Here is a 20,064-nt window from a genome sequence, read left to right on the forward strand (position 1 = left end):
AAATTACATCCACAGCCTAAAGCAAAGCCAGACTCAGCCCCAATCTCTTGAACTGCTATCCTTTTCACATGCTGCCTGATCAGCAAGCAGTCAGCAGAGAAATCTGCATGGTAGGCATGCAGTGCACGGCAGGACAGCCGTCACCGAGCACGTTTTGATTAATAAGAACCAAGCCCACGTGGGCTGCTTGGGCACTACCAGCACCCAGCTCACCCAGAGCAGCAGCCATTGGGTCCCTGCCTCCTTCGAGCAGCCCCAGGCAGCACCAGGAAGAGCTTCTGGTCCTGGGGTCGCTGGAAGAGGTTTCATCTCTTTCAGAAGAGAAAAATATGTCCTGACTGTACAGACTGATGGTGCTCCACTGAGCACATCACTGCAGAGATAAGGAAAAGATTGAGTATTTCAGCTCAGAGACAGCCACGAACCAAGGCAGAGGTACAAGACACCCTTGTTTTCTCAATGAAACAATTCTGAGAGCACAGAAGACTAATGGTGGACACACATCTCCTTTCCACGTCCTTCTTTGCACAACCTTCTGCCTCCTTGGCTTCCATCAGTTTTTTTTCTCTGAAAAAGGTTCAGCACCCGACTCCAGCAGTGCTGCAGCAGACAACACACAAAGACCATAAAGAATTTGCACAAAAAGTGCGGGGCTTCTCCCCCCCCAGGTCTTCTTTTCGATGCTTCTCTTGCCTCAAGGTAATATTCTCAACCACCTGAAACAATAGGTTGCTGTAGCAATTTTCCCCAAACAGCCCAGCACAGTTGGTACACGTTTCCCCTCGATTTTCACCAACTTGCCTATATTATCTTCACATTACTTCTGTGCTGCTGAGCACAGCACTCCCTCCATCAGCGCCGGGCTGCCGCGTGCTTTTGGCCACGGCTCTGGCACCATCTGCAGGCAGCGGTGCCACCCGCAGCGCAGGGCAGCTGCTCCCAGGGGTACGAGCGGAGGTGTGCGAGGAGCAGAAGGATCCCGAGCCTTTCTCTGTGCGACCACAGAACAGCACGTGCCCGATAACTCAGCGCCTGCGTCAAAGGATGCTGCAAAGCGCAGTGTAATTGCCTCTGCTATTAACGGAGGATCACTCCATTGAGCTCATTCAGGGAAGCCAAATAAAACTAATAAGAGTATATATATATATATGTATATATATGAAAAGGGCAGCGTGGTGCTCAGAGATGTCAGCAGTGAGCTCTCTCTCAGCATTAGCCAACCCCCACTCCTATTATGTTCAGCATTTCACAAGCTTCTAGCTTGTCCATCCCCCCCAGCTCGTGGTAAGACACATGGAGCTTTTACCATTAGCACACAGATGGTAAGCTGAAGCAAAGAGGGATTTGGAGACCAAATCACCGCCTGCCCTCAGTGCATCCCAAAAGCTGAGCGTCTCTCCCAGCATCTCTGCTTCCCACAGAGAGATCCTCTGCCACGGGAGAACCAGGGCTGAACATACAGCTCTTCCAGCATCAAGTAAGAAAACATGAGCCCCAAACATCTGACTGCATGGGTTCTGGGCACATGCCCACCTCACAGCAGGGTTCAGAGGTGCTCACAGGCCAAAGCAAGCTCAGCACAGTACTGATAAAGCAAGGCTGGAAGGTGTCCATGAGGTTCAGCCAGTCCCACCAGGCAAGAATGCACCAACTGCTAGAGCATAAAGTCCCCACATCAAGCCCTGTACCATTACTTCTGGACCCAGTATCACTCTAACCTCACGTCTAAATTGCGAGTAAACAGGTCACGCATTTACAATTGGCCTGAAGATGACAGCTGGGGGACTACCTGCCCTCTCTAATCCTCTGCCCACAGCTGCACACCTCACAGCCGAGCCCCAGGTCCAGCACGCTGCCACCGAGCCCCAGCTCCGCTGCTGCCCTCCTGCCCCAGTGCAGCCAAAGCTCTGCAGCACTGCTGGGAGCACGCAGCCCTCCCTCCGCCAGCTGCCTTCTTGCTCACACCAGCGCCTGGCTCAGCCCCTGCTGACAAGCCACTTATCAGCAGTTATCAGGTCTTGGCTGGAGGTAAGGGAGTTTATTTCCTATTCTTTGGAGAAGGACTCAGCTGCGATAGTTACAGGGAAGGAACTGTGGTGAAAAGGAAGCGCTGGCATGGAGGCAAAGAATTCAGGAGGTGGGGAGCGCTAGAAGGCCCAGCTCGAGCAAGGAGATGAGGGCAGCACAGCGGCCAAACGCAGGGCATGGGGTCGCACAGGCAGTCAGACAGCCCCCGGCTCTGCACAGCGGATGGGAAGCCCGGCTCCCAGGCTGCGGGCCAAAGCCAGTGCGCAGGGCAGGCTTTTATCACAGCGGCTCAAACAGCAGCTCGAGCTCACACAGCACGGCGGGTGGGAGCGGGCGAGGGGAATTCTTCACCTCTGCAGCATGGCAGCGCTGCCTTATCTGCCAGCTCGGTGCCAGTTAAGCAGCACCTCCCACAAGGCAAAACAAACACGCTGACATGCTTCTGAAGAGCTGCTGGCTCCGGTTTTATCGTGGAATGCACTGAAGGTTTAACCTTTCTACTTCTGCCTTTCTGAACACCTGTAAGCGTTCCCTCAAGAACCTACTCTGCATACCTCAGAGCTGAGGAAATTCCACATCTGAGACCTGCACCACGCCATCCTGCTCTACTGGCCCAGCTCTCCTTCAGCAAAAAAAAACGTTAACAGCATTTAAGTCATCGCTCCAACGCTGCCTTACAAGAGGCAGAGTGCAAGCAAGGAATGGAAAAAGCCCTCACTGCTCACAGCATTACCTGAGAGGTTTTGAAAGTGACATCCACAGCACGATGAGAAATACTGTGGGATTGGTATGTTTCCTTCCTGAAGGTTTTGCAAAATACACTTTTTCTGCTGTGAAAATCAAAGCCAGACTCAGCATCAAACGATTAAAGGTTAACTAAGACTTCAAACAAGCGCCGTGCAATGGGCCGTTCTCCTACGGATTATGGAACACAAAGTAGCCCTCGGTATTAATATCTGCATTTAATTACGGCCATGTCTGAAGGTGATGAGCAGAAAAATACAGGCTTTGTTACAGATGTGCATTTCACTCTGGAAATTCTTTGGAAAGAAAAATATTGCTGCACCTGTTAGGCACCAAACGCCAACGATTTCTCAGCACTACGGGGCAAGTGGCCCAAGTTTAAGGTGAAACGAAGCTGGAGTTGTTTTAAAATAAGCAGAAGAGTCTGCTAAAATACAGTGCTTTTTTATTCAATGGGAAACGAGGTCCGCTGGCCTAGGATGTGAGGATGCAAACACAAACCAGGCTGGAAGAAAGCTGGGTGAGGTGTGCTGCACTGCAGTTGGGTTTCTCCCATAGCTCCTCCAGAAACTTGGCCACCAGAAAATGAGCGGCTGATGCAGCACAGGGGAAAGCAACATTCCTCCCCCTGGAAACCACCATCTGCTTCCAGGCACATCCTCTTCACGCGCCTCTTCATCCCTCACTAGAGCCTAATCACAGAAGCCTTTTTAATTAAAAGAGGTGGCTCAATGCATCTTTTTCCTATTGATCTGGAGTCAACAAGAAACCATAAACCAAGAAATTAAAATAATAATTTATAGCCTTTGGCCTGACTGCCTGTTAGCTCTGTTTGCCATATTGTACACAATGGTTTCCTGCCTCTGCCAGTATATAAACTCAATACAAGAGCTCCAAAAAGGGAGAGAAGAAAAAAAAAGCCAAACCCCCCACACACAACCCTATAAGGCTTCCTCTAGAAACCAGCTCTGAGGATGGTTTTCAGCTCACCCTTTGTCTGATCTGGGGCCAACCCTCGGTTCCAATCATAACAGAAAGCAGCGAAGATGAAAGGCCAAACTCCATTTCTTTCCAACTTGAGCCAGGTGTACAGCTGGCACCAGCAGCCTCCAATGGTAACATGTTCCAGTGAAGACATGTTAAAGCAATAAAAAGAAAATGAGTAACATGTGGCTGAAAACATCTATTCGTTTCACTTATTTTCTATAAATGAATTTTCCCAGGGCAGTGTTTGGGGGTTTCTTTAAACAGTGCTCAGTTCCATAGGCGTTACAGGGTTTCCAAGACGGTGTGATCCCTCTGAGAGGCTTGAAATGCCAGCAAGTATGTCTCTTATAAACTAATAGGCTATTATTTACAATTGCGAGTGGCTCGAATAGCTGATTTAAAACCTTCAAATGACAAAAATTCCTCTGAGGCAAGATGCCAAAGTTGAGCAAACAATTTGTACGGTATGTTAAGTGTAGGGGGAAGCCATAGAGCTTGTAATGAAGTCGTGTCTTGTGTTTCCAATCAGAGGCAGGCAGGACGAAATGCATTATGGCAAGCTACTGAGTGCAACAACAAACCACGGGGGGTGGGGGAGGAAGAAGGGGGAAGCAAGGTTGGATTAAAATATAATTTCTGTGGCTTGTTGAACAACATGACGTAGCTAGTCCTTGGTATGTAGAGGATGGGTGCTCGCGAAGAGCACAGAGCCATCTGCTGCTCGTCAGATTCCAAAGCAATTACAGGATCTGTGTGTTTTCATTGTTCTTGGTGGGTTTTTTCCTCCCATCCCTGTTGCCCAGCCTATACAGCAAAACCCACAAGCCACAGCACGAGACAGAGCACTGAAACGTGGGCAGCCCCCAACTGACATTTCAGAGCAAGGTTCAAAGAACAGCCGACGTGATGGAGCTAAGTGGAAAAGCAGAGGAAGATCTCAGAGACCATCAGACTGCAGGAGGCTGCCTACGAAGGCTGCGGGTTTGGTTTTGGGGAGGGGGTTGTGGTTAGATTCCTGTTTTGAAGTAAGAACTGATTCCTCCAAGGACAACAGCTGTGCTTCCAGAAGGCAGCTGATGCCTTGCCCTGGGAACAAGCTGTGATGAAGGCGGGGTACGAGAGGAAGGTGCATGGAGCAAGCACTGAAGGCACCGTACCAACTTGTTTCCAGCACACACGGATCCTCCATGGATCAGCGTGGGATTGCTAAGAGATAACACGAAGGCTGTGAGGAGCACACCCCGAGGAGATGAAGCTGAGTCACTGCCAGAGCCCAGGGAGAGCCTCACCACCCAGACAGCAGCACAAGCTCAGAGGTATGCAGGCAGCACTGCAAGCACTGAGAACAGCGTGTCTGTGTCGAAGGACAACAACGGCGTGAGACCACAGCAGCCCCAGCGCAGCCACAAGCCAGGCCAGAAGCAATGAGCACCAACACCCAGCCCCCAGGAACCTGCCAAAGCAGCAGGACAGCAAGCAGCCACCAACTGCTTGCAAACAGCCTCACGAGCTCGCCCCACACCAGGGCATTTCCCACACGAAGCAGTCAAGAGAACACTGTGCACAGAGCAGGGTCAGGAGGCTTCCCCTGGGCTTAGAGCTTAGAGAGCAGAGCTCAGGCTTTCAGCTCCCAGCTCCTCCCAGAGCTCTGCAGGGGCCGTGGGAGCCCAAAGCCCAGGCTGGGGAGCACGTCTGAGTGTGTACAACTCAGCTGTCGGGGACATGCCAAACATCCACAGCCACGAGCAACCCAAAGGTTCCCAAAGGCCTCAGCAGCTCTACTTCTGCTACGTCAGTGCATGGCTAGCCTCTCTTTTTCCACAAAATCCAATCATATCTTATCCAAGGATAAGACAAAACTCCTTTGATTTAGGAGAAGAAATTACAAATAATTCTAAGTACAAATATTCAGAAGTCCTTTTCCTAAATTATTTATGGAAACTCTCATTTCGTGTCTGTGCATTTCTTTTGAAAGAATGCATCTTCCACATCCTCTCCACCTCTTCAAGCCGTGCAACATTTCCATGGCAAGCATCAGCGCATTTGAGAGAAGTGCCCACACAGAGGCACAGAGGAGAACCGCTTCTTCACAGCGCCTTCTGGCCAGCCGCACAGAACGCATCTTTCTTCCTACTTAAATGCCTAGTAGCGCTCACTCATCCTGGACACTGTGAGCCAGGACACTTTCCACCTTGTTATTTGTCGCTGTTTCAGACACTAAACTGTTCCAGGAGCGTGGATGAGTCAATCTTGCAGACAAGCTGCAGCTGGGCTGGATCTCAGCTTGCGTGGGGAGCGACACAGGGCAGGGTGCTGTGCCATTCAACGCTCACCAGCCCCACTGTGCTGAGTCCCTGAGGATTCCACATTTGGCCCCAGTAACTCAAAATAGCCCACCTGACAGCCTAAAGCCCTGTATCTTACAACCCAGCTTCAGACCATTTGTGTGCTCCTATCTTCTCGCCTATCCCCCTAGAGCACGTTCCCAGAATTACATCTATGAGTCACAGACATGTTCTGCCCTGATGAGGCAAGCCAGCTGGCAGAGACCACAGACCTTCTGCAGCCCAAGGAAAACCCATCTGCAGCATTTTTAATCTCTCCCGGGCATCTCTACTTCAACAGAAATTCCAGAGCATCCCCAGTCAGAGACGGGAATACACCCGATAATGCTTATCCAGGAATGTGTTTTTGTACCGAGGCAGAGCCAGAATCCTCTTGCCAGATTTCCCTCCCTGGGACACTTGCTGCAGTTTATGGCTTGCTGTGTCAGTGCAGAGTATATGCTATCAATTAAGAAAGTCGGCTGGCACAGATGAACCCAGAGCCACAGGGCAGAACATCTCTGCCAGAGCCTGCAGGCAGAAACTCTGTAAGTGCATTTCAATTAGATGTATTTGAAACTAACAGGAAAGAACACACCTTACAGAGACAAATGCGATGAGCAGCTTGACGTGGCACACAAGATGCCTTACTTCTCCCCAGTAGCCCAGCAGTAACTGGCTGAATTAGGAGGTTTGCTAGCCAGGATCTCGAGTCCTTCGTGATTCTTTAGCTTGCCTAGAAAACATGAGCCATTCCTGCCTCCTCCTGGTCCCAGAAAGGAGGCCAAGAGCTAGTTTCATTACCACAGGGAAGTGCCATCTGAATAACCATGTGCCCAAGTGGGCTTTTGTCACATCCTCCAGAAACTGCTCAAATCAGCAGCACTTTTTTCACGAGCATCAAAGTGGAAAAGCACAGCACCAGACCTCCATAGCAGAAAACATCTCTGAATTTCTGTCGGCCTTAGAAGTGAGATTCTCCTCTTGAAAGAAGAGAAAAGGAATAAAACCTGCTGGCAACACAACAGCCAGAGACAGGGTCACTGAAGGCCTTCTTTTAGCAGCACTTTAATGGAAGAGAATAGGTTTGAGAGTCCTTTCCAACTGAACACCTGAGCCCAACTGCCTGACCTCTTCGGGCTAACCAAAAGTTCAGGCACATCATTGAGGGCACAGACCAAATGTTTCTCAAACACTGGCAGGCACGGAGCACCACCCACCTCACCAGGAACCTGTCCCAGTGCTCGGAACCCTCACACTGAAGCAGATTCCCCCAGTGCCCAGTCTGACCTCCCCCAGCACAGCTGAGCGCTGCCATGTGTTCCACCAGGGAGCAGAGCCCAGCATCTCCCTCTGCTTTCCTTCCTCGGATGCTGCAGGCAGCAGTGAGGGCACCCCTCAGCCTTCCTTTCTCCAGACCAGGCTGCACTGTAAGCATGCAGCCCAGACATGCTGATCCAGTATAAACTCCCAGCTGAAGCACATTCCAGAAGCACTGGCACATTAACTTTGTCCTGTCAGGCTCTGTGCCCAATCAGGTAACCTCTGTCCTCAGCCTTGCCTTATCTGATTGCAGAGGAGAGGTTATGGCAGAGCAGGCACCATCTGTTACCCACAGCTGGCACAGGAACCACAGCACCAGCCTGAGCTCAGGACTGCCAGTTCCAGCTCATCTGACAAACATGATGACAGCATCATATTGAGGTAGGCAAATTCGTGCTGCCAGGTGATCTGATGGAGCACACACAGGTTGTTAATGATCACTAACTCAGTCAGAAGTGCTTGGAATGAGGCCCAAAGTGCAAAGCTATTGCTGTGAGTCCTGCCAACCCCAGGAGAACATCACCAGCGATCAATGAAGGGAGGAGCTCTCTGCCAGAGGACCAGCAGGCTAAAAGCACGGTTAGATGCAAAAGGTGGGGAGATAAAGAGCAGAAGAAAAGAGTCCTGACAAGAACAACCACTTCATGGGCTGCTTCTTCCAGGCTAGCAAGGGGACAAGCTGCTGCCAAAGCCCAGATCCTGGGTACAACCAACAGCCCTATGCAGGAGAGTAACCTCAACACCCTCACTCTTGTGGCTGTCTGAGCAGCCTAGCATGGATCAAGAACAGACATCTCCTAAAACGTCCCTCACACCACTGGGTTGTTTTCTGTTTGTTTTTTTTCCCCTCCAAAGGTCATCTCAATTAGAACAAATACAAATATCCTTTTAAAAAAGCAGCTCATCAGTGCGAGTGTTTTCAAAGGCATGAGTACTTTAGAAGCAGATTGGTTTATTTGTTCCATGTAATTTACTTTTAAAATGTGTCCCTGGACTCCCCATCAATTGCACATGAGATATTGCAAAGGTGACCCAGGAAGTTTCTAAATCATGTGCTCGATAGGAAGCCACAAGCAAGGCTTCAGGCAGAGCTCACCGAGCAGAATGGGGGCACAAGGGCTGTGCAGGTGGGTGTGGAAGGGGCTGCTGTTTCAATAATCCCATCCCAGCTGTCCAAGGTCATGTTTCCAGCAAGGACAAAACCAAATGCCTGCACTCAGCCCTGTGTGTGTGAGCTTCAGAGAAGCATCTATAAAGCAAAGCAAGAAAGCCATACAAGCTGAAGCTGGTGATCTGCTGAAGCACCGATAATTTTAAAGCTATAAATCACTCCTCCTTTATCCCCAGCAGAGTTCTTTGCTCAAGAACGGCTCAAGAGAATAAGCAGATTAAACACTCAGAAATTAATATGCAGCTAAGTGCTGCAATGTCACATCCTTGTCCTCTCCCTCAGTCCCAGGCTGATGTGCAGTGACATCCTGCAGCACTCCTCCATCAGCACCAAGCTATGGCACAGGGTGACACTTGTCACCAGTGTCCCAGCACAGCCTTGGGATGGCATGCTCTGAGCATGGCAAAGCATTGCTCATCCCTCCAGGAGACGTGAGCTCATCTTCCCACCTCTCCTTCACAGAGATGAGCTGGGACTTCAAGACTCCTCTTTGGCCCATGGGACATCAGCCCCTCCTTCAGCTCACTTTTTACCCTCACTCAGAACAGAGGAGATCTCCTGCCAGGATTCTTCACAGCTGCCCAGAGCCGTGCATTTCTGTACTTCTCCCCAAGTAAGCTTGAAATGATAGGAACCCCATTACCCTTTAATCAGACTCTGCTCCTCCCACTCCAACCTCCTGCAGGTTTTTGCTTTTTACCAAAGAACTCCCTTTATCACAGCTTGCCATTAGTTAAATGCCCCATTAACTTTCTTTACATTTTAGCAGCAGTAGGACATGACAGACTCTTTAACAACCCAGGGCTAGATGAAGCTGCTGGGCAGGGTTGCCACATTTCTGCCTCAGATTTCTTGTACAAAAATATGCATGAGTGCCAGAGGTCCCATATTTTCTGAGTGCATCACGCCCACTGCTTGCATGTGTGGATGATAACACAGCACCTCCAGAGAGAGTCCAACAGCTTGAGAGTGTCAGACTGCAGAGCTGAGATGTACACATACTTGTCATTTATTAGGATTTATGGGAATTTGACAACTGTGAGCTTCAGATCAGAGCAAGACACGAACAGCCCAAGATGCCTAAAAAAAATGACAAGGTCAATTTTTTTCCCTAGGCAGACGAAAACAAACACATGATTTGAAAAATCCAGGCCCTACTGCAGCCCCTACTGGAACTCCTATAAGATCAGCACTACACTCTGTGCTTGAAGTCTGTATTTCTGCAGCCAAATACTTCCCTGTCAAAATCTTCAAGTCCCCCTTGCATTCAGCAGCAATCCCTGCTCTTCCAGATCCCTGCCCCACAGGGGCACGTGGGACCAGCAGGCAACTCTCCCTCAGCATGCAGTCTGAGAGGGACTCGGGGGAAAAGCACCCTGCTCAGCTCACCCACCTGGCATTGCTGCAAGGTGCTGAGCCGATCTGTGCCCTGCAGAACTGCTGCAGGCAGAGGGCAGCTCCCTGCTCAGCCAGGAGCAGCTCCAGGCACCCTGGCCTCCCAGGTCTGTGCCTTGCCAAGTGCACTGCACAAGTCAGGCCCATTCATTTTGTAGCTGTTCTCAATGTGTCAGACTCCAGCATTAGAAAGCACTCACGCGTACATCATTTCAGCACAGGCAAGTATCCCAGAGTAATTTTCACTTGTTTGAAATGTAAGAGGCAAGTGCACGTGCTTCCCTTTTGTTCCTGAAGGGAGAAGACTTCAGCATTTCTTTCCATGTTACACCGTAAGATTCAGCTGGGAGTTTCCATGGTTTTCCAGCTTCACCTCATAGCAGCCATGTTGCATCTTCCCCATCAGACAAGCTGACGCTGCATCCAACTCCAAGAGATGTAGGATTCCAGCTTATTAAACACTACTCGACAGATCTCTATCCCCTCCAACCCAACCCCCACCAGTCTGCATCTCCACACGTTTGTCTCAGCTGAGGCTGCAGGAAGCAGTCAAAGCAGGGAACGCCTGGTGCCTTTAATTCATTCTCAGGCTAAAATTAGAGCTTCTCCAAATGTGACAAAACTCACACAAGGCCACCCCCAGCCAGCTGCCTCCTTGCTGTAGCTCTCAGACCAGGAGAACATCCTCTATTTCAGGCCATGAAGTGGCTCTTTAGTGTCACCCCTCACCATCCATCCCACCATTTCTTGTGCATTCTGTAATACCTCATCAGCATCAGCATTCTGCAGTGTCACCATTTCAAGCCAGGCCCATAGTACTCTATGGGGATTTAAAAAAATAGAAAAAACAAGCAATCCTTGCTTGCAGCAAGTACATTACTTGTAATCCCTTGGCTCCCTCCAGGGAGGCATAGAGCAGCTCTTGCTCTTTCCCTGAAGCTCCAGCCTTTTCCATATTCTGAGAGGATTTTCATATCACTGTCCACTGTTCACTGGATATTTTTCCACTAGGAAAATCCTCATTTTTGAGGAAAAAAAATCGATTTCACTTCTCTCAAATCAATCCTTCATCACTTCTTTCAGAAGATGACCAAACACAGCTGCATGGTCAGAAGAACAGCATTTCTCATAGCAATCATTTTTTTGCAGACTTTTTGAAGACATTTGTGCAGGTGTTCCTACCACCAAGCCCCCAGGTTTCCTAAAGCTCAAGAGTTGCTTGTTCAAGCCTTCCACAGCCAGAATGCACTGCAACTTCAGCCAGAAGTGCCCCTGCACCCCCAAATAGCTCCTACACAACACCTGGCTCCCAGCACAAGGGCCCTCTAAGAGCCATTCTGACTTTGGCTCACTGGATTATCGTCTCTCAAAGCCCTGCTGTGAATTTTTTGAAGTCATCACTACCACATTCTAAAAGCACATAAGCAAAAAAGAGCCAACACTTAATGAAGTGCAAAACTAATAATAAAACTACTCACTAAATGATAGAAATCATTTTCATGTCCTTTCTCATCATCCAAGATACTTGGTAAACACAGAAGTAAATACTCCTCACAGCAGAGAGCTGCTTGGAAGCCAAGTCCAACAGTAAAGCTTCAATTTAATATGCTTTAAATGCTCAACATCTTTTTCACTTAATGTAAAATCCATCTGATCTAATAGCTGTGATTGAATTATATGTGTGTTTTTCTTTTTAAAGTTAATTTTCTGAGTTGGCAGAGCACTACACACATTAGATTAAGAACGCAGTGATCTCCACAAGCTTTCCAGGATTCAGACATATTTCCAAGTCAGCTACTCAGAAGTCATTTACCCACTTTAAAAAGGGCTGCTACGTAACAGCAACATTCTGCCAGCAATCAATTATATGCTGCTTGTAATGCTGCCTTCCCATTTCATGTAACAGATCGCTATCTCTCTTGTCAAGCATCCCTCAAACCTCTTTAATGCATTTCATTTGCATCTGACATTTTTGTGACCTCTCATTTTCTCCCTTTCATTCATCAACAATGTTTGTCCATGAACACGATAAATGGAAAGCTGCCTTTACTGGCAGGTGATACCTGATGTTTGATTATACCAAACACATGGATTATCACAGCCATGGGAATTCTGCTGAGCAGACACAGCCTGGATTTTGTGTTCACCTTCATGATACAGTTGAACCAAAGAACCTCATACACAGCATTGCCAGGAGCTGTGTTCATTCAGTTTGAGCCTACATGGTTGTACAGTATTTAAGTAATCCACTCCTATTACACCCCCAAACACAAAACTTAGTTTCTTAGATCCTAACATGCTATGATTTTATAGCATCATCAATGCCAAGGTAACAAAGAAGTCTGAGCTAGCATGTACTGGTGATACCAGCTGCAATGACTTACACTGCTCTCAAGGAAGTTGAGTCAGTTTCTCATTTTAGGTCATTCTTCATCTTGCATTCCCTCCTCCCAGAGGAGGCAGGTAACCAGTGCATCCAAGTGCAGCTCCACACCTGCCACCAAGCTGGCACCAGCTCTGGTTCACTCCTCCAGAGGAAAGCCCCTTGATGTGCAACTGAGCACAGGAGGTGCACAGGTTTAACAATCTCAGCCCCACCAGCTCTTCGGGTTGTGGAATAGCAGAAATGCTGCTGCAGGAAGCAAGGCAAAGAACAGCAACACCACTATCCTTCAATAAATGAGCACTGAACTCCAGCAGATCAGATGGGGTGCAAAAGGAACACGGGGCTCAAACTCTTGGCACACAGCGAGCAATGGCACACAAGCACTCGGGTTTTTTCCATCCTGTGTTAAGCTGATGACCTGTCCTAAACAAAACTGTGACAAGAAGCTACTAGAAGTCTACACCTAGCAAAAGAACATCTGTAGGAATGCTGAGGCAATTATTAACACTGAGGACTCTAGAACTTTGAAAATACATGGAAAAAATATGCCAGCAGACATGTGAAAAATAGATGTTACTGGGATTCAAGAGCATTCAATCGAGTCCAACACCCTCCACAACCCAGACTACAAGTTATTTACATTGCTTTACCTTTTACAAATTGATCACTACAAAAAAAAGAAAAGACATTTTATTGATGTAATATAGGAGAAGTTTAGAAAAACATACACAGAAGTCCCTCAATAAGGAAACATACAATATCAAAATATGCCAGAGTTAGTATATCAAAACAGTCCATTTCTCTCTAATAAAAGTTTCAAGTAACGCAATCATAAAAGAATTTGGCTAAAAAGTAGTGTGTATATACTGAGATGCTTTCTGTAATAGTCCTCTAAGAAATTAAAGGAAAGCAGCAGATCTGTTGTACTACAGACACATTTAGCAAATATATTAAGTGTATTTATGTAATATAACTGTCCTGCACATTCATCACTGACGTCTCCTCCTCTATGTGGCAGCTGTCTCTCAACAGTACGTGACTCTGCCCAAAAAGGGACACAAAGGAAATAAATGTAACATCACCGAAAACGAAGTCCTAAGCCAATGAGACAGAGCTTGTTGGGAAGCCCAATTAATGTGAAGCAGAGAATTCTGCACTCTAAACTTCAGTCTTTGTTTTTCAGAGAGCACAGAGAAGGCAGCTTTGTCTTCTCTGCTTCAGGCTCTCAGGTTCTTATTTGCTAGTTATAAACAAGTGCTTTCAGCTCAGTAGCATGAAGTTAACAGGGCCACTGAGAGCACTTACAGCCTGCACTATTAGAACACCAGCATACATTATTAGGCTCATTTTTTAATTACTTCAGGTAGTCCCAAATTTCATAATTTCTCTTATGGAAATATCATCCTTCAGTTAAAAAAAATGAAACCTTGTTTTAACAGGTAAATTCCAAGCAAATAAAAGCTCTCGTTTCATTCATCATACTATTTGCATCTTTCCCCATAAATAATCAGATTATAGTACATAATTTACAGTTAAGAGGAAAATACCTTAAACTTTCATGAAATAGTGTTTGAAAATCCAGTAATTGAATTATCTTGTATAAAGCTTGCTGAGCTGCTTGGTCTATGCCCATATTATACCTAATGAAGAATGAAATTATGTTCAAGTAGAACTATTGCATTTAAAAAAAAATATTGCTCTACAAACCATGACATTCCAGTCCTATACTTCAGCCTACAGTAATCAGCACTACACAGAATTCATCAGAAGTCTCTTGGGCAAGGGACAAAGGTTAGTGTTCTGATGGAAAACCCCATTTTTAAGTCTGATAAAAAAAAGCAAAAGACACTGCATCTTAAAATTTATTTAAAGAAAACCTATAACTTGGCCAGCCAAGTTACAGCACATAGCTAAATACCTTCCATCTAGCTGTGCAGCTGACTTATTAAGCATGTTGTAATAGTCACAATCAGTGCCAGTTACAAACAAGATACCCCACTCTTTGGTTAAGAGCCATACAGCTACAGTACTTGCCAAGCTCATTAGAACACCATTTATTTTCAACCATACCATGAGAGTTCAAGTTATAGGATAAACTAGAGTTTCTGGGAATAGGCCTCGTTTTAAGAAGTGGTCAATCAGACATACAATTATTTAACTACCATGTCATCATTTTGACAGTCAGCTTGTACACCAACTTAAAGCACGTTCTACATCTTTTATGAATCTACTGAAAGGAGTGCCAGGTCTGAGACTTCGTAGCTCTACTTTAGTTTTGGAAGAAAACATTTTGGCTTTGTAAGCTGTTTCTTATATAGAGTAACTTCCAGGGATTCCAATTACAGCCATAATATCAAAACAATATAAAAGTCACAAAGGTTATCACTACCGTAATCACAGCACTCCTACAAGCTGCAGCAGCCTTCAAGAGCAACGGCACTAAGCATGTCAGCAAACAAGTCCCTGTCTCATCTGAATGATCTGTAGTAAAGCAGCTTGGACATCTTCATCCATGTGACCCTAGAGCAAGCAAACACTCAGTTACAAAGAAAAACAAACAGGTCTCATAAAACATCAACTATACACAGACTACATTGGGGGGCTTTCAAAATTGCTCAGAAGTCACAACTCATTGTTGTATTTCCACCATTCTGGACAACTCTGAAATCCTCTAGGAATCCTGCTACAGTTTTCTCATGAGAGAAAGAACAGTCTGCCCAACGTAGCAGAATATCATATGAAAATATGTTTGGGCAAAAAAAAAATCGTTCCTGTTCTCTGGATGCCAGCTTGCTCTTATAGCAGCCCTATTTTTATGTGCTTATGTATCTGAAGCCACAATTCTGAAATAAGTTGCTCAGCTCTTTGTTCAGTGAGAAGCACTCAATAGGCCTGCATTCCAGCTTTAACGTGACCTCCCTCCAGCATTACCTGGGACAATGCAGAACTAATTAATACATTCACATCACCCAACACCATCACCTCAGAGCAGGTTACAGCTACACATAGCCACAGTGGAGACAAAAGCTAAGAGGGCAGCACCATAAGACTGCCATGGTATTGCTTTTCTTTTCCTGGATTGTTCAATTCTAAATTGAACTCTGAACATGAAAACAAACTTCAAATAAGCATCATTTACTTAAGATCTTCCAAAAATATCTTAATCTATGAACTCAGATGACAACATCTGAACTTGAGACTGTCATACCTGTACAGCACTAAGAAGATGTGTCCGATAGACTGAGACTACCTCTTGATGCTGCCTTTTAGCATCCTATAAAAAGGACAAGAGAAGACAAAAAGAAGAGATGAAGTCAAATTAACATCCTATCTAATTCCAATTTGGTTCTGTGTACTAGTATAGAAATACTAGCCAAAGCAAAATTCCATAGTTAAGTTTAGCTATATTCCCTGCATTAAATCGAGAAAAAAAAAAGAGTCAATATTTCAAATTACATTCTAGTTCTGTACAGATTGACTGACACCTAACTTTGCTCACCTACACAGCTTTAGCTATCAGCTATATTAAGCCACAGAAGCCACTAACATGTATGTATGCATACAAAAAAAAAAATCACAGCACTTGCTGTGAAGTGCTCCTCTCTACTGTTAGTTCTTAATGATAAGCAACACACTTCAGTGTTTGCAGACAAGGGAACACAAAGTCCACCAAATCCATTAATAAAGGACCACTTCACTTCCTTTTAGAGTGAAAAACACATGGTTGGTCTTTTTGTACAAAATATTAATGTGGAACCTGCACACAGAAATGGTCTTGGCATGAACTACAGCAATGTACTTCTTTAGCACAAATCCTGTCTGTTTCATCTGGAAGAGTTCCTAACATTGCAACTCTGGTGCAGAAAAGCAGGCAGACAAATTTACAGACAGAAGAATCAGTCAGGGAAAGAAAAGCACACTTATGAATACTCCCACTTTTCCCCAAAGCCTGAGCTCACAATCAGCTCCAGTGTTCTACTGACCATACGCACATCTCCTTCTACATGGAATCACCATAAGCAATGCTTCTGCATCTCAGACACCCTGCATAATTACTTACAGCCAGCTGTTGTTGCAGTTTTTTTACTTGGTTCTGGAGCACTTCTACCTGCTGGTTCTGCCTCTTTGCAGGAATCCCACTGGTGTACGTAAGCTGAGACAAGCCATTAAGAGCTTGTTTTAATCGTTCCACATCATTAAGCAGCTCTGTTATCTTTAAAAGAAGAACAAACTCATTTAAGGAGGCCTCACTTCCTGAAAAAGTGGTGCTCTAGCATTTTTATTCTTAACTACAATACATGACACCAAGGCAAGAATACTTTTAAATACTTTCTGTATTTAAAAGATAGCTATAAACACTCAGGTGATCAATAACCAATGAAAGAATGAGTTCATACACCAAGAGTATGGAATGCAGGATGGGAGTCATAGAGGTTATCACCTCAACAATACCCAAAACAAAAAAGGAATTAGAAAACCTCAGTATACTGCCACAGAAAGCTAGGGCTTCTGCTCATGGGTTTGGGTCAGTCCTGGGTACCTAAGCACACAAAGTCATATTTTAACAGCTAAGCAGCTGCAAGAGCCCATTGCTACCGCACTGAAAAGGCTTGGCCCATTAACTACCTGACAGCCTACCTTGTTATCCTTGGCTTCCACTTGCTTTGCAGACTCCTGTATTCTCTTCTGCAAGTCAATAATTGTCGTCAGTGATTTATCACACCTTTCTTTCTGGTCCTTAATTTCCTGCTCAATGCTGCAGCTCCGTAACTGGAGCAATTCCTTTTCATCTTTTAAGGAGCGCTCGCTCTCCTTAGCTTGCAAAGCCTCCTCGCAAGCTTCCTCATACTTCTTGTTTACACTGGACAAGTTCTCAGTGATGGTATTAATCTGGGCCTCCAGAGCGCTTTTCATGGAGTTGTATTCTGATAAGTCAATCACTTCTCTGCTCTCCAGGTCTGACAGAGCCTGTTGATTGCGCTGAATCTCAGCTTGCAGCTTCAAGATTTCCTCACTTTTAACTTGGCTTTCTCCTTCCTTCTCTTTTAAACTGCTTTTAGTTGCTAGGATTTCTTGTTCCAGCATTTCTTTCATTTTCGTATATTCAACCAAAGGCACTGAGGACTTCTTCAGATCCAGCAATTCCTGCTGCAGTTCTCCTACTTTCAGCGTCTCTTTATCATAACAATCCTTCTTACTTCTGAGAGCTTCCTTTAGATCCTCTATAGTGTGCCCAAGAGCGTTCTTCAACACATCAATCTGCTCCACAGACAGATGCTGACTGCCCACAGGAGCCTGCACAGCGACACCCTGCTTGGTGCTCTCTTTCAGCTCATCTTTTTCATCTTTTTCGCCCGTATATTTCTGCAGCATCTCTCTCAATTGCTTGTTCAGCTCCTCCATTTTGCTTGCAAACATCTTTTCCATTTCATGGCATTTCTCAGCAAGGACGTAGTTTTGCTGCAAGTCGTTCTGGATGGACATAATGCCTTTTTTGAGCTTTCCATTCTCCTCCTTGCACTTCCTACCTTCCTCCTCACTTTCTTTGCACTTCCGCATCTGTTCCTGCAACTGTGCTTTTAATTCTTTCACCGTGGCTTCAAAGTTTTGTTCTCTGTCTTCAAAGGAGGCAACTGGGGCATATTTTGACTTAATGCATTCTTGAATCGTGTCAAGTTCCTTCTTTTGGGCTTCAATTTCTCCGTGTAACTGCAGAATCTCCTCTTGACTCCTCTTATATTCAGCAGCAATTGCAGCATTGTTTTCCCGAAGCTCTCGCACGCTGTTCTTCAAAGCACTCACTTTAGCATCGTGCTCTTTTAAACTTATACATTCGGTTTGTAATTGGTTCTGTAGAAGTTCCACCTTGTCTTTCAAAGCCCCATTTTCTTTATCTATTCTCACAAACTCTTGCTTTCTCTCTTCGTTCTTTTCCTTCAGATCTGACAACTCCTTATTACTCCTTTCCAGTGCATCATTCAGAGCAGTTTTAATCTCTTCATGCGTTGCAGCCAAAACATACTGATCCTTCACAGACTCTCTTATGGCCGTGTTTTCAGAGACAAGTTTGCACATTTTTTCTTGTTCATCATCATATTTTTTCTGAAGCTCGGCAAGCTGCTTTTCAAGCTCAATGCCATGAGATTTCAAAGCTTCCATTTCTTCTCTGTGTTGCTCTGGAGACAGGTACACAGCCTGCAAGCAGCTCATGTTCTCACTTAAGCTGCTCTTCTCTGCCAGCAAACGCTCAGCTTCTGCTTTGCTTTCATTGTATTTCCTTGTTATTTCGAAAAGCTTTTTGGTCAGATCACCAACAGTCACATCACTTGTTTTTTTCAGTTCTTCATGAATTTTTAAAGGCACGTTCTGGCTTTTAATTTCAGTCTTTAATACTTGGATTTGTTGCTTAAGCATCTTGTTATCAGCCTGAAATCTTTCGAGTTCCTTCTGCAGAGTCTGATTCTTTTGCGACAATTCAGAAATTCTCCTCTCCAGTCCCTCATTTTTTTGCTCAAAGCCACTCCTCATTTGCTCATGATCTTCTGGCTTTACGTGCTGAGCAAGTTTAGCCTTCTGACTATCAAATTCCCTTTTTAAAGCCCAGATCTCTGCCTGCAGTTTTTCACGCTCTCCCTCAATCTCTGCTAACTTCTTTGCTTTCTCGTTCACTTCATCTGACAGTGAACTCTTCATGTTTTCAAATTTCTCTGAAGCTACAGAGTGTGCTAACTTTGCTGCTGTTTCTTTGAGCTGCCCTTCTAACTCCATGACACTTCTTTCCCTTTTATCTCGCTCCATCTCCAACTTTACAAGTTCCTTCTGCAACCTTTTATTTTCTTCCACCAGCCTTCCTTCATCTCTCTTAAATTCTGCCACTAGCAATTCGTTCTGCTTAATCTGGTTCCTCAGCTTACCCACTTCAGCAGAGGCTCCTTCATACTTTGTTTTCATTTCTTTCAACTGATCCTTCAGCTCCTCTGTTAGCTTACTGTTTCCTGAAGCAGCTTCGTTAGTCAGGTGATCTTTCAGAGCAAGAAAGTGGGTCTGCATTTGCTTAACTTTGCCTTCTGAGTCAAACATCCTCTTCTGCACATCTTTTAAAGCATCTTCCAATTGTTTTATCTGTCCATCAGACTCTTCCTTGGTTCTTTCGCACTCTGATGCCAAAGCTTTACATTCAGATACCTTGTGAGACAGTTCTCTCTGCAATTTGCTTATTTCTTCTTTTGCTGCACCATAGCAAGTCCTCATGCTGTCAAGTTCTTTCTTTAAAGTGTCTCTCTCTGAATTGGGTGACTGCAGAGGCAGGGACAGCTCCAGGGGTCTCAGCATAGACCTGGACTGAAGATAAATCGACATAAAAGTGTAAGCATGCTTACAAGTTTTATCCACGTGCATTGTCACATTCATAACTACATGAAATCTATGCTGACAAGCACAACATTTTCTGAGATGTTTTTTGTTTCCTTAATTTTTTTTTTAAGGAATATACTGACCTACACTTGCCCATATTATGTCAGCAATAAAAGCTTTGATTATACTTCTAGTTATTGTTTACAAATCAGACCCCACTGATGTTAAAATGAATGTTCCTGTTCCTGTGTTTTATTTTCCATCATTATTCACATTTAATCATATCTACTCAAAAATATTTCAATTTCCTGTAAGTGTCCCTGCCAACAAGCATATGAAAATGATGGTCAAAG

General features: G+C 45.4%; 1 protein-coding gene across 3 annotated transcripts in view; it reads right to left on the reverse strand.

The window, feature by feature from the left end:
* UACA (uveal autoantigen with coiled-coil domains and ankyrin repeats) overlaps window positions 1-20,064 on the reverse strand; it is a 70,097-nt gene that overhangs the window by 28,487 nt on the left and 21,546 nt on the right. For 2 of the 3 annotated variants that reach the window (XM_031587914.2, XM_090149204.1), the window contains exons 16-19: window positions 16,997-19,699; window positions 16,419-16,571; window positions 15,567-15,632; window positions 14,398-14,878 (exon numbers count right to left, since the gene is read on the reverse strand). In XM_031587914.2, coding sequence (XP_031443774.2) covers window positions 14,807-14,878; window positions 15,567-15,632; window positions 16,419-16,571; window positions 16,997-19,699 — 2,994 coding nt within the window. In that variant the 3' untranslated portion in view covers window positions 14,398-14,806. Of the gene's footprint in view, window positions 1-14,397; window positions 14,879-15,566; window positions 15,633-16,418; window positions 16,572-16,996; window positions 19,700-20,064 lie in introns of those variants that run through there. The other variant, XM_090149203.1, reaches the window with a different exon arrangement.

The sequence above is a fragment of the Phasianus colchicus genome, chromosome 12 (assembly GCF_987193195.1).
Source record: "Phasianus colchicus chromosome 12, bPhaCol1.hap1.1, whole genome shotgun sequence".
Classification (NCBI taxonomy): Eukaryota; Metazoa; Chordata; class Aves; order Galliformes; family Phasianidae; genus Phasianus; species Phasianus colchicus.